The 22,070-nt window shown below is 42.3% G+C and overlaps 1 protein-coding gene across 1 annotated transcript in view; it reads right to left on the bottom strand.

The window, feature by feature from the left end:
• The window catches only part of CFAP47 (cilia and flagella associated protein 47), a 536,960-nt gene that overhangs the window by 440,376 nt on the left and 74,514 nt on the right, over positions 1–22,070 (bottom strand). Inside the window, exons 22-24 of the mRNA XM_060234105.1 lie at positions 13,605–13,776; positions 9,031–9,131; positions 1,415–1,577 (exon numbers count right to left, since the gene is read on the bottom strand). Coding sequence (XP_060090088.1) covers positions 1,415–1,577; positions 9,031–9,131; positions 13,605–13,776 — 436 coding nt within the window. The remainder of the gene's footprint in view (positions 1–1,414; positions 1,578–9,030; positions 9,132–13,604; positions 13,777–22,070) is intronic.

Here is a 22,070-nt window from a genome sequence, read left to right on the forward strand (position 1 = left end):
TTTAAAATGAAAGCTGGAAATTTAGAGGAACTGCCTAAATTATCATTACAACACTATATTGATATAGGAATGTGTTAGTGCTATTTTTAAAAGTAGCAAACAATAAAACCACCCATCTTCAAGGCCCATGGGAAGACAGGAAGTGGTTTGATGATGACAGACCAATTATCGAAAAAGTGCACTAGGGATGGATGAGAGTGGGCAAGACAAAGAAAACCAACAGAAACATTACACATGAGGTGAAAGCCGACTCAAAATTGGCTTCCAGAAAAGGAATGGGGTAAAAGTGGTCTAAAAAGAACCAGGGGAAAAAGGAGGGGAGATCCAATGTAAAAACTAAAGGTATAAAATTGTGTGTGAAAATCAGAGGATAAGTTAAAGCAGTATGGTGGACAGAACTAATGGGGGGGACATGCAGAAAAGTCTATGGTTAACAAAGTTAGCAAACATGACGATCTAGGAGAAACATGGTGGAATGACTCTCTGATCCTAGAAGAAGCAGGGTGTTCCTTATACTTTCCTAGACTGTAGTTGGATGGGGTTCTTAGGACAAATCCCCTGAGTTGTTTAAATTTTTTAAACATCTGATTGTATTTCACTGCAAGAGATTTGAGCTATAGATTATCTTTTTTGCTAGTGTTTATCAACCATGTCCTTCCCTGCTAGCAGATTTTTCTCTAGATAGACCACAAGCTGGTATTTCATGACTGGTCTCCACTACCTTTGAAGCAACAATCTCAGCTTCCCAGCTACTCACCATAGGCCTGGCAACATTCCTCCATGCTACTAACTTTTCAGTTCTTAATATTACAGTACATGTTCCATCATCTCCCACTTTGGGAGTTTTCTGGATAACTTAACTTCCTTCCACCCTGGAGTTCAGTTCTTACTGTGGAGGGATTTTAATGTCAAACTTGGGTTGAGGGATGTTGGAATTATGGGGAGATTGATCTGGAGTCTCCTAAGGCAACAGTCAAAAGATAATGAAGTTAACTATGTAGGTAGCAGGTTGGCCCAACTTTCTTGGAGAGAAAATCTGGTCATTCTTAATGACTACAAGGAGTTGGATGACCGAGAGGATTTTTCCTCTGATCAGATAATGCATAATTCTAATAGTAAATCTTCTACATTTTAGGCAGAAGCTCTGTACAGGATGCTTTGAAAAATGAACATACTTTTAAAAATATTTTATTGCACACACAGCTGGTAGCAGCTGCACAATCAGAGAAATTCTGCTGGACGAAATTGCCATTTAGCCCCCCACACTATCTAAAATCACTTTGCAGGCCTGAAAAAGGGTGACAGCACGCTCCACACTATTTACAGTCAACACTTTGGGTACCCCTGACTTACAGTATCAATTTTAAAAAATATGTACAGCAAACAAATACAGAGGAGGGGTGGGAATACTTACAAGGAGGACAGAAAGATATAGTAACAGCAGTATGTTGGCCTGGACCGAGAATCCCAGACTGTAAACTAAACTTGAAGAAACCATCATCTACTGCTTTGCCTGCAGCATCAAGATCTAATTTCCACATAAGCTGTTGCTTTGAGATGTTGTTCAGATGCAGCTTCTGTAGAAAATGCAGATAAATAATAATAATAAATAATAATAAAATTTTATTTATATCCCGCCCTCCCCGCCGAGGCAGGCTCAGGGCGGCTAACAACATTTCATAAAATTATACAGAGTTTAAAATCAAATTAACTTTAAAACATTCCAGTTAACCAAGTAAAACCAAGTGCATCATCATTTCATGATTATAACAAGATCAACCACTCTATTTATTATTAACAAAAAACAACCAGCACCTAAAAGACACATTCAAAATGTTTTATTTTATTTATTTTTAATTATCAGATTTATATCCCATCCTCCCCTGACAGGCTCAGGACAGCTAACAACAATTTAAAAACATTAGCAATTTACAAACATATTATAATTAGATATATGTATATATATAAAATAGATATATAAATCACATTCCCATCTTCCAAAAGGTGTATTTTCCAACATTTTAGAAATAGCACAGAAGTATGCTATAAGGTATGAATAATTTATAGTGTTAATGAAGTAAATATTAATAGAAATTAGGAGCTGTTAATAAAGAAGGTATGTTTTTTGATAGCTTTAACTCCCATGAATGTATTTATACTGTGTAAGAAGTAGACAAACACAGATAATGACGTTTAAAGATTAACAGTGCAATCCTAGGAATATTTTCCTAAAAGCAAGCCCACTGAATAGTCCTGAGTAGGACTGCTAAGAGCGCAATCCAGAGGGGGGGTGTCTTTTGGAAGCAGACGAGCCGGTACGCGGGCGCAGGAAGGGTTTGCGCCAATGTATGACCAGCGCCACCAGAGCAGAGGGGAGGTACGTGGGCAGGGGGAAGCCAAGCGGCGCCCCACCCGAGGGCAGCAGTGCCTGAGGGCTGCACCCGAGCGCGGGCGGAAGTGAGGCAGAGCGTGGTGTTCAGGTGGAGTAGGGGGTGGAGTTGGCGCAGCCAGGCTTAGGCGGCTTCCTGAGCAGTTTGGCCCATGGCACGCCCCTCCTGAGAGGCGCAACTTTACACCCGCAAAAACGGCGGCATGCCCCACAGGCACTCGTTGAAACCAAAAACAAAGATCGCCGCAGCGGAAGCTTGCAAACCCCTTAGGGAGTGGCGTGATTGCCTCGCCAATCCCATCGTGCCTTGGGCTGACAAGCCCCCTCCCCAACAGCCAATCGCAGTCTCCCCCCTCCTAGAAATACTTCCGCTCTGGCCTCACATAACTCAGTTGTTAGGGAAAGGAGCGTTTGGCGGGAAGTTCTGCCGGCGAGCTCCCGGCCATATGGACTTAGAGTGAGGGACAGGTAGGCACGTTGGTGACGGATTTTGCACCTTGCGGTTGCTTTGACAGTATCTTTGATTTGCAAGGGGGAGAGAGAAGTCTCTCCTTTGGGGCTAACTGCACTTGTTTCCAGGTCTTAACAGGTTCCGGGCTCCCGGAGGCGCTGCATGCAAGGACTGTCGCCCATGGCTGGGTAAGTTCCACTGCCCCCCAGCCTCCCCCTCCCCTCACTTTCGACCGCTCGGTGTGCAAGCGTCTCTGGTACTTGAACCAGGCAGTGGGCTCCAGCAGGGGGCATTTGCTGACCCCGCGCCCCTGTGCTGCTGCCTGCTCCGTTCCCTTGGTCTGCCCTCTGCTGCGTTCCCAATCCCGGCAGGGCATGGGGGGGTGCCAGCTGCCCCGTTGTGGGGAGGTGGGTCAGAGACTGTCCCTTTAAGAGAGCGCCTGATTGAAATGCAGCCCGCTCTTCCAGGCGCCGCTCCTGCAGGTGCTCTTGATCTGTCTCCATTTTGCAGGTGGGACTCCAACACAGAGGCTTCTGCGTGTGCCGCTCCACCGCCCCCCCACTCCCTTAGCTGTTTCTGCCCGCTGCTCGGAATGGAGCCCCGCCCACGGCGAGACTGCCCAGCACGTGCCAGGGAGACTGTTGCACTCTGTCCCAGAAAAATAAAGTCTGAGCTGTGCCCTCTGTTGTCTCTCCTGCTTGGCATCTGCTGCACGTTCCCTGGGCAACCCGCCCACCCTCTACCGGTGGCCTCTCTGAGGGAATGCCTGGGAGGGTGGGCAGAATTGGTTTTGGGGAGGTATGGTCTATGAGCCACCATGCTGCCCCCCCCCCCCCGCGTGGCTGGACAGGGAAGGGGAGTGCCATCCCTCAGCCTGCCTGGGCTGACAGCCTACCCAACCCCACAGGGCTGTTGTGCACAGGGCACTAAGGGGGGGCTGATGAGGTGGGCTCAGAGTTCTGCCACTGAGGCACTTGCACTCTGAGTTCTGCGGCCCCCAGGGAAGGTGTTCCGTGCACATGGCAGGAGGCATCAGGGCAGCACAGGGGGTCTCTGGGTTGGGGGGGGGGTGTCTGCTGCTGGGCTGCTCACTCCCAGACACACATTCCAGCTGCTGTCTATGACAGCGAGCTCCTGCACTTGGTACTTCCTGCTTGTCTGCCTGCCATTGGCATTGTCTCTGACAGTGGGAGGGTGTGAGGGGATTGACAGCTTCTCCATGGGGCCTGTCTCGCCCCCACCCTCTCCTCGCCACCAAGCCAGGCTTCTCGTGTGCGCATGCCCAGCCTCATTCCTGTTCCCTTCCTGTGTTGGTGGAAGGTCTCTCCTTTGCCTGTGATGGTCTGCCCATCATTGTCTCCATTCTCTGTTTGGGGGGGGGGGGTTAGGGATGGCTATCAGCCTCTCTGAGGCCACCTCTCCCCATCCCTGACTGTCATGAGCTGCGGCGCATGCGCCAGGACTGGCAACTGGCGGAATGAGCTGGCCCACCCCTCCAGCTGCCTCCACCTCCCTTCCGTGCCTCTGTCAGCGGCGTTGCAATGGCAACCCTCTCCCTCACGGCAAGCTACACCTCTCCCCTCCCCACACTCCAGCGTGCCGAAGTCCTCAAGTAGTCTACTAGCGGCGCAGCAGCTACGCCATGGCCGGCCACCCCTTATCTCTGGATTGGGCTGCCCATGCAGATGTCAAAAGGTGAAAGCCAGGCTATCCATAAACAAATTACCACCAGTTCCCCACTAGGCTTGTTCTGGCATTGGAGCTCTTTTTTCCCCAATGCTTCCATCCAATTTCACAGAAGCTGCCCCAGGGCTGCGACTTGCATCGCCTCTTACAGCAAGAAGAAACCATTTTTCAGAGGATCTTGCTTGCCACAGGAAAGAGGCGGGGTAACTCACAGCCCCAGGGCAGCTTGCGCAAAATCAGATGGAAGCATCGGGGGGGGGGGGGCGGGAGGAGAGCTCTGACACTGGAGCAAGCTTAGTGGAGAATCAGTCTACATATTTCTACATGCACAGAACTTCTTTTGAGTGCAAAAAAAAAAGATTTTGTAAATTAATCAGAAGGAAAATATATTTTTAAAAAAGAACATAATGTTGATGAGAGAAAGTTTTGTGAGAACTATGTATTGCAGGTTATCTATACATTATATAATCTGGGCTATCAGGACTCATATTGCAGATGTCATTCAAGTCAGGCAAATTTAATACATGTTTTTTGGAATTGTCCTAAAGTCTTTGGCGCCAGATCTTTTTTCAATATTTTAGAATAGGTAATGATTTACCATTCAATCTTGTGATTGTTTTATTATGTAATATTACAATTGTGTACTTGTGTCAGAGAGGAAACATATAATGATCTTGTTAACTGCTGCAAGAAAATGTGTAATGTACCACTGGAAATCCTCTGTGGATCCCAATATTAACAACTGGATTGTGAGAGTATGGAAAATTGATCCCATGTCTATAATGCAGAAGTACAAATCAAGAAGATACAAGATCTGATAAGTGTACAGAAATATGATCTTTGTTTATAACACCTTTGAACAATAAGGTTCATGATGGTCTGTTTCAGGTTGTTTTTTAATTTTCTAATGAGTGTTTCCTTGTAATTTTCTTTTGTCTATATTCTCCCTCTTCTTTTTTGGTTAAAAATAAACAATTTTATGAAGGTCTGAAAGTATGCTCTAGAAGAGACAACTACCGAGAACATGTGAGTTGGGAACGAGGACAGGAAGGAAAAATCAATCTGCAAATCCTCTTAGAGAACCCTGGAAAAATTTGGGGAGGGATTTCCAACCCATTCCCCTCTCCCACAGCTCCTTGCAAACCCAAGGTTTCCTTGTAGTAACAAACATGTATCACAAAAAAAATGATCAAGAACTCAACAGTGATGACAACTTTTAATGATTGGATACCAATAAATATTAATGCAGTAATCAACTTCTCATAATGCATTTTGTGTGGGAGGGAAAAATAGTCTTACTATATTCTGTGCATCATCAGTAATAAATCTGCATCATCAGTAATAAAGTTGTCTACCACAGTGGCAAATCTGAGTATTTTCATTCGCTGGATGGCTCACACTGTCTCTGGTGTGCTATTAGCTGATTCTGCTCTCCCTTACCCACCACCAGTCCCGTCAGGCCAGAACCCCACCAGAAAGCCACTGACTTTTGAGCAAGAAAGTTCTCAGCTGAGAGATTCTCCTGGGGGCTTACTGATCACTACTACCTCTCCTCAGGGCCCGTTGTAAGAAGTCTGGGACAGTCCACCTACCCCCCACAGAAACAACAACACTGCTGCAAAGCAAACAGTGAAGCAAGCAGTAAACTGTGAGAGACATGTTCCTCTACCCCCACGTACACAGGCCCAGGAATGTTAACAGTTTTACCTCAGAGACAGCCAACTCTTCTCAGTGTCCTCTCTGTCAACCAGCCTCAGAAAGGGATGCAGTCCTACTGCGGCCCCACAAAAGGCCTCCCAGCACATGCAGCCTCCAAAGGCCACACAAATAGCCAGGGAGGTCTGGCCCTATTGGGAGTGTTTTCCCCCCTAAGAAGTGCTAGTCAGAGGCTGTTGCTAGGCAACCCAGGCTGCTTTTCTCAGTAAAGGGAGAGGCCTCAGGTGAAAAAAATAGCATACAGTTCACCCTCCAAAGTTATTTTCTCCAGGATGGGGAGAGAAATCTGTTGTCTGGAATTCAGTTCTGATCCGAGTTCTTCAGGCTCCACCTGGAGGTTGACTCCTTAGGTCTGGCAGCACCCTTTGCGTGACTTGGCCACTCTGCTGGCATGGCTTAACTAGGCCTGGCTGCTTGCTCCTGTTCCGCAGCAGTCCCCTGCAATGTGAATTGGCAGTTACCAACTCCAGGTTGGGAAATTCCTGGAGATTTGGTGGGTGGGGCCTGGAGAGGGTGAGTTTGAGAAAGAGTGGGACCTCAGCCAGATACCATGGCATAAAATCCATTCTCAAAATTAGCCATTTCTGCCTGGAAAACCATTGTTGCCGATCTCCAGGTGAGGGGAAAACAGGTAAAACCGCTGTGTAATAATGTCCAAAAAAACTCACAAAATTCTTTGAAAATACTACAAATATATTCCAGCCAGAAAGTATTTACAAAAGCATTCATAGAAACACATTTCTTATACTCTACAGAACAAGAAAACAAGAGCGGGATAAACCATCCACAAATTGAATGTCCTTAAAGGGTCAGCCATGCAGCCATCTTGCTCCTTCCTTTTTCTTTGGCATTCATCCAACCTTTCTCAATCAATGAAGAAACACTGAAAGCGGACCTTGGTGCATGCTATTTAGCAAATCTCAGTCAATGGATTCTCAAATGTGCATAAGATTTTCCCAGTACTTCACAGACACGAACAGGCTTTTCTAGAAATTCTAAGCCTCATTTTTGCCGTAAAAGGCTTCTTTGGAGCTTTACAAATATCTGCTGTGAACTTTCCAGATCCATAACTACTACATTCTTATCATTCCCAAAGGGCTATACTCCATTGTTTTGCTTCCCACATTTGTTGGCATAGTCTTGCTAACATTTTGATGAGCTCCCTTTCTGTGGCTTGGAATAGCTCTATTGTTATCCTGTCTACTCCTGGTGATTTGCTTTTCCCAACTGCTCTCAGTACAGCTTTCACTTCACTTTCTAAAACTTTAGGTTCGTCTTCAAAAGAAGGACAAAATAGGAAACTCCAAACCTCTCCCTCTTTTACCCCTTAAAAGATGCCTACCATCCAAACCGCCCAAAAATCCTGGCTAACAAGCAAGCCTTGTAGTGTCTCCTAAATATCTCCAAGGAGGAGGCCCTCTCTCATCTCTTCAGGGAGCCCACTGCATGGCACTGGAGCACTAGAAGCCTTCCCACTGTTGCTTCCCCCTCACCCCAGCACCAGAATGTCCACCAGTGGGGCCAGAGCACTAGAAGCCTTCCCACTGTTGCTTCCCCTCCCACCCCAGCACCAAGAATACAGACAGAGCATCACTTGCAGGGAAAGAAAGAAGGCGGGACAAAGAAAAAAAAAAGCCTTACTCACCATCAGATGACCCCAGCCAGCAACAATTCTGCCCAGGGGTCATTTGGTTAAAAACATAGCTACTGGAATGCCCACTTCCCACTCCTCCTGGCAGAAAAAAGCACACACACCCCTTCTTTGCTGCTCAGGCCTCCCAGGGAAATCTCTCCAAAAGAGCATACTGCAAGGCACATGAAAGCTCATGCCTTGAAGATCACTTCATGGGTCTAAAGTTCCACTGGACTCCAGCTTTTCTCTCAAACACTGGGAGGGGGGGAGAAGGAAAGAGAGGCAGCCCAGCTCCTCTCTGCACAACACAGAGATGAGGGAAGGAAGGAAGCCAAACAGAGGTCAGGCTTTGTAGCCTGTGTCAGTCTTCAAGGCTAATTTTACTCTGCACAACAGAGAGACAGGGGAAGGAAGGAGTCAAACAGAGCTCAGGCTTTGCAGCCTGTGTCAGTCTTCAAGGCTAGCTTTTCTCTGCACAACACAGAGACGGGAGAAGGAAGGAAGCAGAGGTCATGCTTTGCTGGGGGTGGGGCTAGCTTTGGCTTTTCTTGTGACCTGGTAGTGAGTCTTCTGTGGCCCAGTATCGGGTCACGACCCTGCAAATGGGAAACACTGGATTAGACAATCCTCTACTTTCATCACTTGCTCTAGGTCCTTTTTAAAAAAAAATCAGCATTACATTTGCTATATTTTGATTAATTTATGTAAATCATAAACCATAAATCCTTGGGTAAGGAATGTAGCATTAAATTGGGTGTTCCTACAATCTGACTGTTGGAAGTAGAATAATTCCCAAATTGATTTGATTATTTCTTCATGCAGCATGGCATAGCTTTGTAAACCAGAGCCTTTTGGGTTAGTTTCACAATAACCAGACAGTTTCCTGAAGACAAGGGAGTCAATAGAAAATACAAGCAACAACACAACAAAAGCTGCTGAACACTAACTGAAATATGCTGAATGTTTTCTTTAAATTCCAAGGTGGTTAACACATTTTGGGAGAAATGGTGCTTAATCTGCATCTTATCCACGCATTGTAAATTGATCAAACTCATATAATAACCAAGTAATTATGAGTTTTGGCAACACTGCTATTTTGCATCAGTAAAGCAACAGATATTCAAGAATAATCCATTTAAAAGCACTCCACCTTACCTTTATGGAATTGCGGTCATGTACAATACCCAATTGGATAGTTCTTAAGTTACACAGAAACGTTAGATCTTGATAATAAAGTTCTAGAGGTGGCTGCAACACTGCATGGAAAAGAAGCAGACACATTTATACTTTAACTTCTCTACAAATGCTTCTATAAGTATGATGGGAAATTAACCAAAACAACTTTTCATTTTGTGTGCCTTAAGACTTACAATCTTCCTATCCCCTGAATTACTGAATTCTGCCTGAATGCTACTAATGTCATAAATGCTGTTAGGTAAAGAATATACTTGCCTGCTTCAAATAGAACTTATTTTCTAGATAGAATCTCTCTCTGTAGTTCTAACTACTTTATAAATTATTTCCTGCTGAAGTCCACAGTCTCTACTGAACCCTTCGTATGAGACCTTTGAAAATTTTCCCATGAAGTATCTTCATGTTTAAACTAATTAGCCTTCACACAATTCTACAATCAATGGGCTTTAGCTTTTTTAGACATATCACTTTGTCATGTCAATAACCGCCCCCAATACTCCTAGAATCCACCATACCCAGAAGACCTGTTCTGTCTCATTCACACATACCCTCCCCAAACAAAATCCATTTTACATATGCTTATGAACTACACAGTCTCTGATCCCATACAGGATCTGGGAAACTCAGGCTCAAATCCCTACTGTGCCATGGAACTTGCCAGGTGACCTTGAGCCAGTCAAACACCCTCAGCCTAACCTAACTCATGGGGATGTTGTGAAGATAAAACTGAGGATAATTTTGTAAGCCACTTTGCGGGCCCTGTACAAACATGCTTTTGTCAGTAAAGATAAGCTGCAATGATGCCAACAGTTTCCAGCTCACTTTGTGAAGTTGCAGCAATTAGGAGTTCTTCAATCATTCCAGAAAAGGTATCTTGTGTCTTTTTTGGAAGGAAAAGCTAAGAATCTTGTGAAGAGGTTCAGGTAAAGCAGCAAAGGCATGATTTGCCAATTGTTTCAAGGAGCACTGCACAGCACAACCCAGACTTCCTTCTCATTCATACTCATAAAAGACATAGCCTTTCCCAGAACTGCGACTAATTCACTCAGACATGCAGCCCAACCACACAATACATTGGAAGTTGTGTGCAGAGCTCACAGTGCACCTGGTCAGATTATTAAAAAAATATATCCATGTACTTAGCCTCTGACGTCAGGGTGAACTAACACCCACATAGTTTTTCTGAGTCCATTTCCTTGGAAGTAAAGAGATATGTCATTGTATATTTTAGGCTATCTTTTCAATTAGAAGCAGCTCCAGGAGAAATCGGTCTTCAATAAGTTTAGTCTTTTTCCAGTGTAGCCAGTGTACTTTTATCTTTGATATGCCAATAAAGGTTGTCTGGCTGTCTGCCTGTCTGTCCTGTGTAGCAACTTTTCACCTAGTTATTTCCCAACAATAGCCTCCAAAGTTGCTTTTCTTTCTGCTTGGAAAAGGTTTCTGTTTTCTGGAATATTTCTGAACGCATGCAAGGCAAAGGATACTGGTGTGGAAGATTTAAGGCAATCTGCTCCTTTTCTCTCCAGCCAGGCTTACAGCTATAGATGCATGACAGTGGGGTCTTCTTACTCTCCAATAAGGGGCTTTTCCACACCAGGTTTTTTTGCTCCATCTTGGCTTCTTGTCTGCACCAGTTTTCTCCTATTTTACATCCAGTTTTGTTTGCAGGTAGCGGCTCTTCACAGTGTGTTTTTGTTGTTTGTTTTGTTTTTCATTTTTTCTGTGTTTTTCAGACCATTTTTTTCTAGTGATCTGGAAAAAAATGGGAAAACACAAAATCCAAGTCCCTGCTTCAGCCACATAGTGTTACGATGAGTTCTAATTTAGCACTTATAGGTTATATATTCCTTTTTAAAAAGTAGAAGAGTGACTTTCAGGTGTGTAACTGTATGTCAAAGTTGATGAAAATGTTCCCAGCCTGGTTCTTGAATGTTGTGGTTTCTTACATCCAATTTGTGTACGTTAATTCTCTCATACAGACCAGCATGCTGTCCACTGCAGAAGGCAGAAGGACACTAGTGGCACATTATAGCTAACATATACTATTGGATAAATTGGGCCGTGTAAGTGGATGAGTGCAAGATAGTGTAACTACTAATATTCAGATAATAACGACCCATGTGTATATGGGAATAAAGTTGGCATCCAAGTATGCTGCAGGGTTTCATTCCTGGGTCTCTGTCTTTTGGGTGACCCATGGCTGTTGGTATGAACCTGTGAGGACTGCCTGCAAGCAAGGGAAAGCCTGCCACCCAAAGCCTGGGAAAGAGAAATATTTTTATCCAGAAGAAACTGTATGTCATTGAAGATAAACTGAAGTTTAAGCTGTGAGCTATAGCTGACAACCAGTGATGTTCTGTTAGTTACTTTGAGGCTGTCTTGTAGTAGACTGACTGTAGGTACTAATCTGACCCGTTAATCTGCTTATTTACTTTGGTGGATGTGTATTCTCGGCTTGACTTCGTGAACGAAGATTTAAGAAGGGTGCAGTAGTCCACGTCTGCTGCAGGCTCGCTGGTGGCTGACAAGACCAATGCGGGACAGGCAGATCCGGCAACAGTGGCTGCAGGGAAAAGTCTGATTTGTACTGCATTTTTAAAAAGCTTATGTAAATCCTCCAGATGGGAGTCTTATGTCTCAGAAACTGCAATAAATACAACTGCAACACACTGTATGACTATAGATTATGCATCACTTTATATGTTTCAGATGGTAGCTGGAAGCATACAGGTATGTTTGATGTTATGCATTCACTGCATAGTTTCTCAGTGGTGTCCAGGAAATCTACTAGGTGCGTGTGTTGGTCCATGGTGCTGTAGATCTTGCTGTGGAAATTACTGACGTCCCAATGGAATCTCTTCCTTTCCAGCAGCCCAAGTGATGAAAATATCATCAATAAATCATAGGCACATGGCACGAATGAATGGACAGGAGCTAAAGAAACACTGCTCTAAGTCAGCCATGAAAATGTTTGTATACTGTGGTCATGCACATGTCTTCAGCTGTGCTATTAATCTGAAAATATAAAGTATTATCAATTTCAAAGTAGTTGCTGTGGTATTATCTGGATTAATGTTCCCATTAGATAGCAGTTCATCTCATTGGGGTATGTTGGTATATAGAGACTCAATATCCACAGTTGCTATAATGCTGTTTTCCAGAAGGATGCCAACAGATTGTCATTTCCTCAGGAAGTCAGTGGCATCTCGTAAGTAACTGGAAGTGCTGATGGCATATAGATGGAGTACATATAGGCAGATATCCCTGCAGTGACAGTGCAAATGTCAGTCTTCAAGCAATCAAGATGAAGAAAAACTATACTTCTGAATAAATAAAAAATAAAAACTAGTAGCTCTTGCAGATGTCTTTGCATTGCCATAGATTTCTTGCAGATAAATTGTATATGTGTGTGTGCACATATATATATCTTGAGAGTGTTTACCTAAAGGACAGTATGTTTTCCTGAAGTATTCACTAAGAAATACCACTGGCAGAAGAAGTTAAAGGATTTTAACACTGCAATTGGAATAAGTTAAAGGCAACACGGGCCATCCACCACACATTTCAGAGAACTGATGGAACTTCATCATATAAATTACATTTGAATTAATATTAAAGGCAAGAATATAAGTAAGGCAATAACAAATGGAATGCAAGACAGCACATGCCCATTAAAAATAGATTATGCCAATGCAGGCCTCAGATTCAGTGGGAGTTCACAGGAGCACAGCTCCTGCACCTTTCTGAGAGTTCCACCTCCTCCTTCTGAGAGTTCCACCTCCTTGTCCATTGAATAGTATGTGCAGCTGCATAACAATCCCTGGATGAGCTCCACTACCTATTTTTCTACAAAATGACCGCTGTGCCAATGCAATTGGATGTCATTTTCAAGATGATGGCTGGCTTTCTAGATGAAAAGCCAGTTAGATCTACTCTATTTGGATTTTAACAAAGTTTGGATACAGTATCTCTGAGATCATTATATCTCAAATAAAATGATGATTATTAGCATATGACAGATGAGGACCTAGGCAAGGACAAGGAAGAAATCTGGGGTGGAAAAATAGATTGTCCAGTTGGAGAGAAATAACTAGTAGCGTTTCTGGGAGGCTGCTTTTGAAACATAAAGAAAAAGACTGTGAAAGATTGCGGAACTGGCAGGTATGTAAAGAAAGGAACCATACATTTCAAGGAATGTTTTGGGTACAGTGCATCTCTTTATACTATGTGCACAGACAAATTACACACACTCACATTTACTCTATGGATTTTTCCCTCACTGTAACATTATCCTTAGGTGTTAATAACATGTGGCTAACAATGACCACAGAATTATATGAATAGTTTGTATAGCACCTGTAGGAATGGAATATAGTTTCTGAAAATCCACAGGAGGGGGTTAAATTGAGGGGAATCAATTCTGGATTGCATTAAAGCCTCCCATACCCTTATCATCATAATTCAAAAGCTGCTTGAAAACAGATTATCTAACACATTCTATACATATATTTAAGAGGCTTGTAAAGTTTACATACCAGTTGCTTGAACTTTACAAAGCTGAGTAGGTATAGTCAACATTTGAGGATGCGGGACAATGAGATGCTTTGCTGAACTAGCAGGACTTGTATTTGTTAGTGTATTATCAGATGAAGATGAAGTCTTACTGACATTAACGTGTATTAGAAGATTGAAATCATATGCTGCCACCTAGAGGCAAATGTAGAGTGTTATTGTAATCATTGTTTTTAGATTAGTTTGTAAATTTGTAGTTTTAATGTTTATAAAATAGTTTTTATATTGTTGTTGTTACCCACCTTGTATTCTGAGGTGCTAGGGAGAAAGGCAGGTATATACATATTTTAAATAAATAAGAATAAATAAATAAGAGTAGAGCAGCTAATTAAAAAAAATCAAGATTTCTCAAACAAGCTGAATGTTTCCATTTTTGCAGGAACCATTTCACATGTCGCAGCTATACCTGCCTTAGAAGTCTTTGTTAAAATATGTAAATTCACTCTGTCATTGAACACCATATCTTCTAGCTCATTGTTTGAATCTGAGTAAAGAACCATATTTTGGTCAAATAACCGATTTAAGTACTCCCCCCCCCCCCGCCTTCTTTCTTCAGAAACACTCATAGTAGTTCCAGTTACTTGGCCTGTTGAATAGAAAGTTTCAAAAACAGGGCTCCTGAAGATGACATTGATTGGTCTCATATAGGGAGAGGTGCTTTCTAAGTAATACTGGTGCCATGTCATGGAGATCTTCAAAGGCAAAAATTAGCATCTTAAACTGGACTTGAAAATTCATCAGTAATAGGTATTTGGAGCAGAGCTAGTATGATATGGTTCTACCTGCCAACTATATCGTTTCAGAATTATCTTGAAGAACAACTCAACATAGAACACATTACAGAAGTCGCAAATAGCATGAGATAACTGTAATAAGTTGTAGTGAGTTGACAAGCATCTAGACATAAGGCCATTTTGTAGTTGATCTTCCTCAGAAGTTGTTGATAGTAGATCTCCCTCAGAAATTATCTCCATCTTATTTACAACTCAACTTTTATACAAGAAGCAAGTCAGTCCATTAATGTTTCATTAATCAGATATGAAGCTTTCTGCTCTAATTGATATTTTTCTATGTAATGTGTAAGGACCATTTGTATTTTTATTGATTAAAAATACAGTAGCTTGTTATTAGATTTTACACTGTGATCCCAGTTTCTTTTTCTGCATATCTGCTCAAATCACAGAATCCCTAGCAGTGGCAGGTACATCACATGCAACCCAAATCTTGGTCCTCTGATTTGGTCCTACATTTAAGACATCATTTGTAATGACATAACTCAGCTGAATACTGAAGTATCAGAATGAAATGTGGTACACACATCAGAGCACAATTCTATATTTCAAGTTCAAATATCTGGTCAACCCCACACAGAGATGTACATACATACTCTTTAAAGAGAAAGAAAATGCAAAATATACTCTGTGGTATATGACTTGCAAGTAGAAATACTGGAATGAGTGTTCGTGTTCATGTTAAGGGAAAGATTCCACATGTCATGGACAAATTCTGGCTTCATTTTTATATCATTTCAACCGGGAAAAACCAATGAAAAATATATTCAGTATTTTATTTCTATACCATTTTTCCTTTTAAAAATTGTATATATAAAGTAACATCCTATATTTTATTTTTTTAAAAATTAGCCTTCTTTTTACCTTGTAGCACTCAAAGAGGCTTACAATAGAACTAAAACAACAGTTATAAAACACATTAAAATGACAGTTTAAAATCTCAGAACTGCAAATTAATAAAAATTAAATTAGTCAAATTGAAGTCCAAAATAAAACTGCCTCCTGAAGATCAAAAGTGAGGAGCCAAGCACATCTCCCTAGGGAGTGGGGAGGTTGTTCTCTAATCATTGGGCTGCCACCAAAAAGGCCCTTTCTCATGGTTCCTGCAGGTAAGATTCCTTGATTGGTGGGACTGTCAGAAGAGCCTTTCCCTGTGATCTTAATTCACAAAATCACAAAGTATGATACGACATTTTCTTGATTTCTAATTCCAGTATCTGCAGTGTAATACAATATCTGCCTTAGATTGAGGCTGATTCTACATTCATGTTTGGGGGTCTGATTTTCTGAGCATTGAAATAGCCTTCTAGAAATCCAGAGTATATTTTTTAATCTACACTCAAAATTTTGCTCCTAGACTTCCCCTCCACACTTGCTTGCTTTACTGGAGGGGGGGAGGGGGGCAGGTTTAAGAGTTCCTTTGTTCTATCTTGAGAAATGAGTTTATTGCCCTGTTTCCCATGAAAGATATCATCTTTATGGTCCTGTGGAATGCGCTTGCAATTTCTCTAGCCAGGGTGAGTGTCTTAGATCCAAAAGTTCCTGGAAAACCCTCATTCCAAAGTAGTCTTGAAAAGTCAGGGCCAACTTCGTGCTGAAAACGGTGTCAGAGCCAATTCAGGAATTTAAATGTAAATGACAGTCAAAACACCGGAGCAAGACAGAATTCAAGGCACATTGTAATGTAGATGATCACTTTTGAAAGCGCAACATTACTGGATCTTTTGCCCAGTGTAATATCAGCCACAGATAGCGAAATTAAAGGTGGACTGTGTGTGTGTGTATGCACATGAGCATGCATAAGACACAATGATACATTTAAGCATTCAATTCCAAACTCAAGCTCCCCAGGGCCAGGAGGAAGCAAGGCTCTCAAAACACACACCTCTTATTATCAGGTTTCCTATGCATTGTGTGCTCATAAGTGCCAGGTTGCACATAAAAACAATCAGATGCTGTGACACACCATTTCTTGCAAAACCATTAACTTTTCATGATCCATACAGTCAAAACCTTTGCTGTAATCTAAGAAACACAAGCTGATTTTCTCCTGAAATCCTCATGTATATTCCAATAGCCAATGTATATCTGCAATATGGTCTCTAGTGCCTCTTCCTCTTCATAATGCAGTAGAATATCTGGCATTTTGATTCCATATAAGGCAACAGTCTTTGTTGTAAGATTTTGAGCACCATTTTATTTGCACAAGAAATTAATGCAATACTTGCTGCTGCAGCCTTTGCTGTCTCCTTTTTCCAGAACTGGAATGTAAATTGAACATTTTCAGACTGTTGGCCATTATTCTATTTTCCACATTTCTTGGCATATTCTTGCTAAGATTTTGATGGACTCCATTACTGTGGCTTGGAATAGCTCTAATGATATCCCATCTATCCCTGGTTATTTGTTTCTCCCAACTGCTCTCATTGCAGCTGTCACTTCACATTCTAAAACTGTAGGTTCTTCTTCAAAAGATTCTTCTTGGAAGGAAATTGTCATCCTTTCATCTCTACTGTATAGTTCTTAAATGTATTGTTTCCTTCTTTTCTTTATTTTGTCCTGTTCAGTTAGTGTATTTCTGTGTTGATCTTTCAGCATGCCTAACTGTACTTTCAACTTCCCTTTGATTTCTTTGATCTTGTGGAACAAATCTCTTTTTCTTCCTTTTATGATGTTCACTCCTATTTCTTTACACTGATTATTATAATAGTTCTCTTTCTCTCCACATGCAAGTCACTGGAATGCTGTATTTAGACTTTTGATTCTATTTCTCATATTTTATTTTTGCTTCTCATCTATCTTTAGCAATTTTAAGAGTTTCATCAATCATCCATCAAAGCTTTTCATTTCTTTGCGCTACAGGAACAGTCTTTGTGCATTCTTCCTTGATAATATCTATGGTTTCAACATTATATGAATTATTAATATATTTTTAGTTTCTTAAGTGCCATAGTATCTTACCTTCTATTGGAAGGGGTGTTGAAAGACCTGAGCCAGATTGAGGTGACAAGAGAGGAGGTCCTACAACTGATGGACGAATTAAAAACTAATAAGTCACCAGGTCCGGATGGCATACATCCAAGAGTTCTGAAAGAACTCAAAGCTGAACTTGTGGATCTCCTGACAAAAAATATGTAATCTCTCATTGAAATCTGCCTCCATTCCTGAGGACTGGAAGGTAGCAAATGTCACCCCCATCTTTAAAAAGGGTTCCAGAGGAGATCCGGGAAACTACAGGCCAGTCAGTCTGACTTCAATACCAGGAAAGTTGGTAGAAACCATTATCAAGGACAGAATGAGCAGGCACATTGATGAACACGAGTTATTGAGGAAGACTCAGCATGGGTTCTGTAAGGGAAGATCTTGCCTCACTAACCTGTTACATTTCTTTGAGAGGGTGAACAAACATGTAGACAAAGGAGACCCGATAGATATTGTATACCTTGACTTCCAGAAAGTTCCTCATCAAAGGCTCCTTAGTAAGCTTGAGAGTCATGGAGTAAAAGGACAGGTCCTCTTGTGGATCAAAAACTGGCTAATTAATAGGAAGCAGAGAGTGAGTATAAATGGGCAGTCTTCGCAGTGGAGGACGGTAAGCAGTGGAGTGCCGCAGGGCTCAGTACTGTGTCCCATGCTCTTTAACTTGTTCATAAATGATTTGGAGTTGAGAGTAAGCAGTGAAGTGGCCAAATATGCAGAAGACACTAAATTGTTCAGGGTGGTAAGAACCAGAGAGGATTGTGAGGAACTCCAAAGGGATCTGTTGAGGCTGGGTGAGTGGGCGTCAATGTGGCAGATGAGGTTCAATGTGGCTAAGTGCAAAGCAATGCACATTGGGGCCAAGAATCCCAGCTGCAAATACAAGCTGATGGGGTGTGAACTGGCAGAGACTGACCAAGAGAGAGATCTTGGGGCTGTGGTAGATAACTCACTGAAAATGTCAAGACAGTGTACGATTGCAATAAAAAAGGCCAACGCCATGCTGGGAATTATTAGGAAGGGAATTGAAAACAGATCAGCCAGTATCATAATGCCCCTGTATAAATCGATGGTGTGGTCTCATTTGGAATACTGTGTGCAATTCTGGTCACCGCATCTCAAAAAGGATATTATAGCATTGGAAAAAAATGCAGAAAAGGGCAACTAGAATGATGAAAGGTTTGGAACACTTTCCCTATGAAGAAAGGTTAAAATGCTTGGGGCTCTTAGCTTGGAGAAACGTCGACTGTGGGCTGACATGATAGAGGTTTACAAGATTATGCATGGGATGGAGAAGGCAGAGAAAGAAGTACTTTTCTCCCTTTCTCACAATACAAGAACTCGTGGGCATTCAATGAAATTGCTGAGCAGTCAGGTTAGAAATGATAAAAGGGGGTACTTCTTCACCCAAAGGGTGATTAACATGTGGAATTCACTGCCACAGCAGGTGGTGGCGGCTACAAGCCTAGCCAGCTTCATGAGGGGGTTAGATAGAAATATGAAGCAGAGGTCCATCATGGCTATTAGCCACAGTGTGTATATATATGTATATATATAAATTTTTGGCCACTGTGTGATACAGAGTGTTGGACTGGATGGGCCATTGGCCTGATCCAACATGGCTTCTCTTATGTTCTTAAGGACCAACAAATAAATTCAGGGTATAAGCTCTGTGAATCAAAACTTATATCCTGGAAAACTTTGCTGGCCTTTAAGGTGCTACTGGACTACCACAGATTAACATGGCTGATCCACTCAAAACCTGAAATAACAATACTGCTTATTTAGCTTGGTAACCTTTGCTGTTGGCAGCCATTTCAACAGCAGATACAAAAAGACTGGTCTTGCATTCGGGGAAAAAGCAGACATACCTGTCTTTCAAGAAAACAAAAATATAGAAAAAGATTCGAACTGGCTTCAACTCACGAAGATACAGCAGGCAACCAACAGGTGCATAGAAAGCATACTAAAAGCAAAACTTCTGTCCTCCAAATTCCAAGCATGTATTCATTAAAATTATATCTGAACCTAAGGGGTTGATTTTCTATAATATAATAAAAGCCCTTTCATCTTGGCAAAACTGAGCAACCTGATTGGTTGGGACTCAGTGGGACTGTGGGGAATCAGCCTTTGGCCCATCAAACCATTAATCAACTGCTCTTGCATTGTCTGACTCTGCTCTCCCCTACCCACTGCTGGCCCCAGGGCTTAAAAGGATTGGCCCTCTAGGGAAACTGTTAGGCAGTCATTGCTGCTAGGCAACTAACCTTGTTTCTCTCAGTATGAAGCAAACAAGCTTGGTTCTCTCAGTAAAAGACGGTGGGGGAGACCTTTTCAAGTCCTATTATAACCTTTGAGGGAGAACTCATTGGTTGACTCCACTCCTCTCTGCTGCCTGAGTGGCTGTTGCTAGCCAGTCAAAAACAACCAACCTTGGGTCTGGCAGTTTCTGGCTCTCCCTACTCTCCCATTGGCTAAGCCACCTGCTGCTCTCCTTTGCACAGAAGAGAAAGAAAGCCTTCCCTTGACTGGATGAGGAACAGAGGTGGAAGGAAGGACCCACAGAGAAATCCTTCTCACAATAGGCTGAGGGAAGGAGGGAAGGCTTTCTCTCAATTGGCTGAGGACTCCCTTGATTGGTTGAGGACTTCTCTCTATCCTCCTCTGGAAGGGAAACAGACAGAGATGGGGGGAGGAATCGTGTCCTGTACCACCAGACCAGGTACAGACAGAGAGAGGGAGGAAGGGAAGGAAGGAAAGTGAGACAGATTGAAGTCCTATGCTTAAGACCAACAACGTTATCAGAGAGGGAGTGTTGATCTGAAAGATATCACAAAAGGCCACTGAGTGAGAACTCACTGGAGTCAGTTCTGACTAGGAATGCCAGTTCCAGGTTGGTGGAAAATTCCTGCAGATTTTGTGCTGGAGTTTGAGGACGGCATAGGAGTTAGGGCTTCAGAGCAGGGTCTGCCAGACCCAGTTCTTGCTGTGGAAGCTAACTGGGTGATTTTGGACCACTCACAGACTTTCAGCCTAACCTGCCTCACAGGGTTGTTGTTCAGATCAAAGAGGAGAGGAGAATGATGTAAGCTGCTTTGGTTCCCCCCACTGTGAAGAAAGACTGTCTGATCCCTAGGTGGAGACTGCAGGGAGGAGGGAGTTGATGGAAAGCTAAAATCAGAGGGGTAGATAAAGGGACGGAGCTAGGGTTGCCAGGTCCATCTTAGGAAATTCCTAGAGATTTAAGGAATGGAGCCTGGAGAGGGTGGGGTTTGAGGAGGGGTGGGGTCCCGGACAGGTACAATGCCATACACTGCACGTACACACCCCAAACCAGCCATTTTTTTTCTGGAGAACCATTATTCCCAATCTCCAGGTGAGGGCTGGAGATCACTCAGCAACTGCTCTCCAGATGGCAGAGATCAGCTTGCCTTCAGATAGGAGGAGTGGATGCCTTCACTTGAGTGAGTGGGAAGACAGCAAGTGGGGGGGGGGCACTCACTCAGTGCCTCTTTCTAGAGCCCACTGTATTTTTCTCTTCAATGGGCCTTATTCCTAGTCGACTTTAAAGCTTTAATCAAGAAAAAACTCATTTTGTACTTTTAGGCTTTTAAATCCTGTAGGTTTTCTAATCCTGAACATTTACAGACAATGAAGAAATTGCAATTGTTTGATCTTTCTTTCATTCTTTTCACTAGTTTTTGAGGGAGCTTCATACATTCCCAGATGTGCCCATCTGTCCCATCATTACAAGCAACCATATTTCATTTACAAAACTGATCATATTTTATGTAGTAGTCAATACTGCTTCCAGTAGATAGCTGTTGTATTCTTTCTTGGTTAGCTCAGAGCTGTGAACATAGAAGTTTCTATATACATGACTTACTACTACCTGCTATGCCTTGCCTCACAATGAGCCAATTGCCTCCAATGCAAAAATATCCTCAGAGTAGCTCATCCAGTTTTGTTCAATCACTCAAACTGACAAGTAAACTATATAACTTTTAAAATACAAAGAGGGGAAGCCTACACGAAGATAATATAAATGTTGGAGTCCAGGAGTTAGTAAGACTCCTAGGAATTAGCCTCCTTTTAAAATAATACATAAAAATGTTACACCCACTCATTTTGACTTTACAACAAACTATATAAACAGAGCATCCCCTTCCCTCAAAATAGGCCTCTCATTCTGACTCAGCAGTACTCACATAAGTGCATGCAGCTGCTCTTGCATCCCCACCAAGTTCTCTTCCCTCTCCAAATTCTACCGTTCCCAGGTTCTTCAAATTGAAGTTGGCAACCCTGCTCTTCAGATATGCAGAAACCTGCTTTTAGATGACTATGTCCTATCGTATAAGCTATCAGCTTTGAGTGGTATCTTCCCACACTTTACTAAGGAGGATGTGTCAAAATGCCAGAAAATTCAAATATATGAATATAAACACTCACACACTCACCATCACCAGGGATGAATCATACTTCACACACTAGTAAGCACAGGGAATGCAATTTACTCTTTTTTATTATGCCCACAATTCAAAGAAATCTAAATAAACAATTTCAGGCAGGACTCTTCTGTTTCTCATTTTAACTGACAGGTTGTCTTCAGGGAAAATGAAAACATTTTTAAAAGATTGTTCAATATTTATGATTATTTTA

Source organism: Heteronotia binoei, chromosome 3, assembly GCF_032191835.1.
Source record: "Heteronotia binoei isolate CCM8104 ecotype False Entrance Well chromosome 3, APGP_CSIRO_Hbin_v1, whole genome shotgun sequence".
In the NCBI taxonomy this organism is placed as follows: Eukaryota; Metazoa; Chordata; class Lepidosauria; order Squamata; family Gekkonidae; genus Heteronotia; species Heteronotia binoei.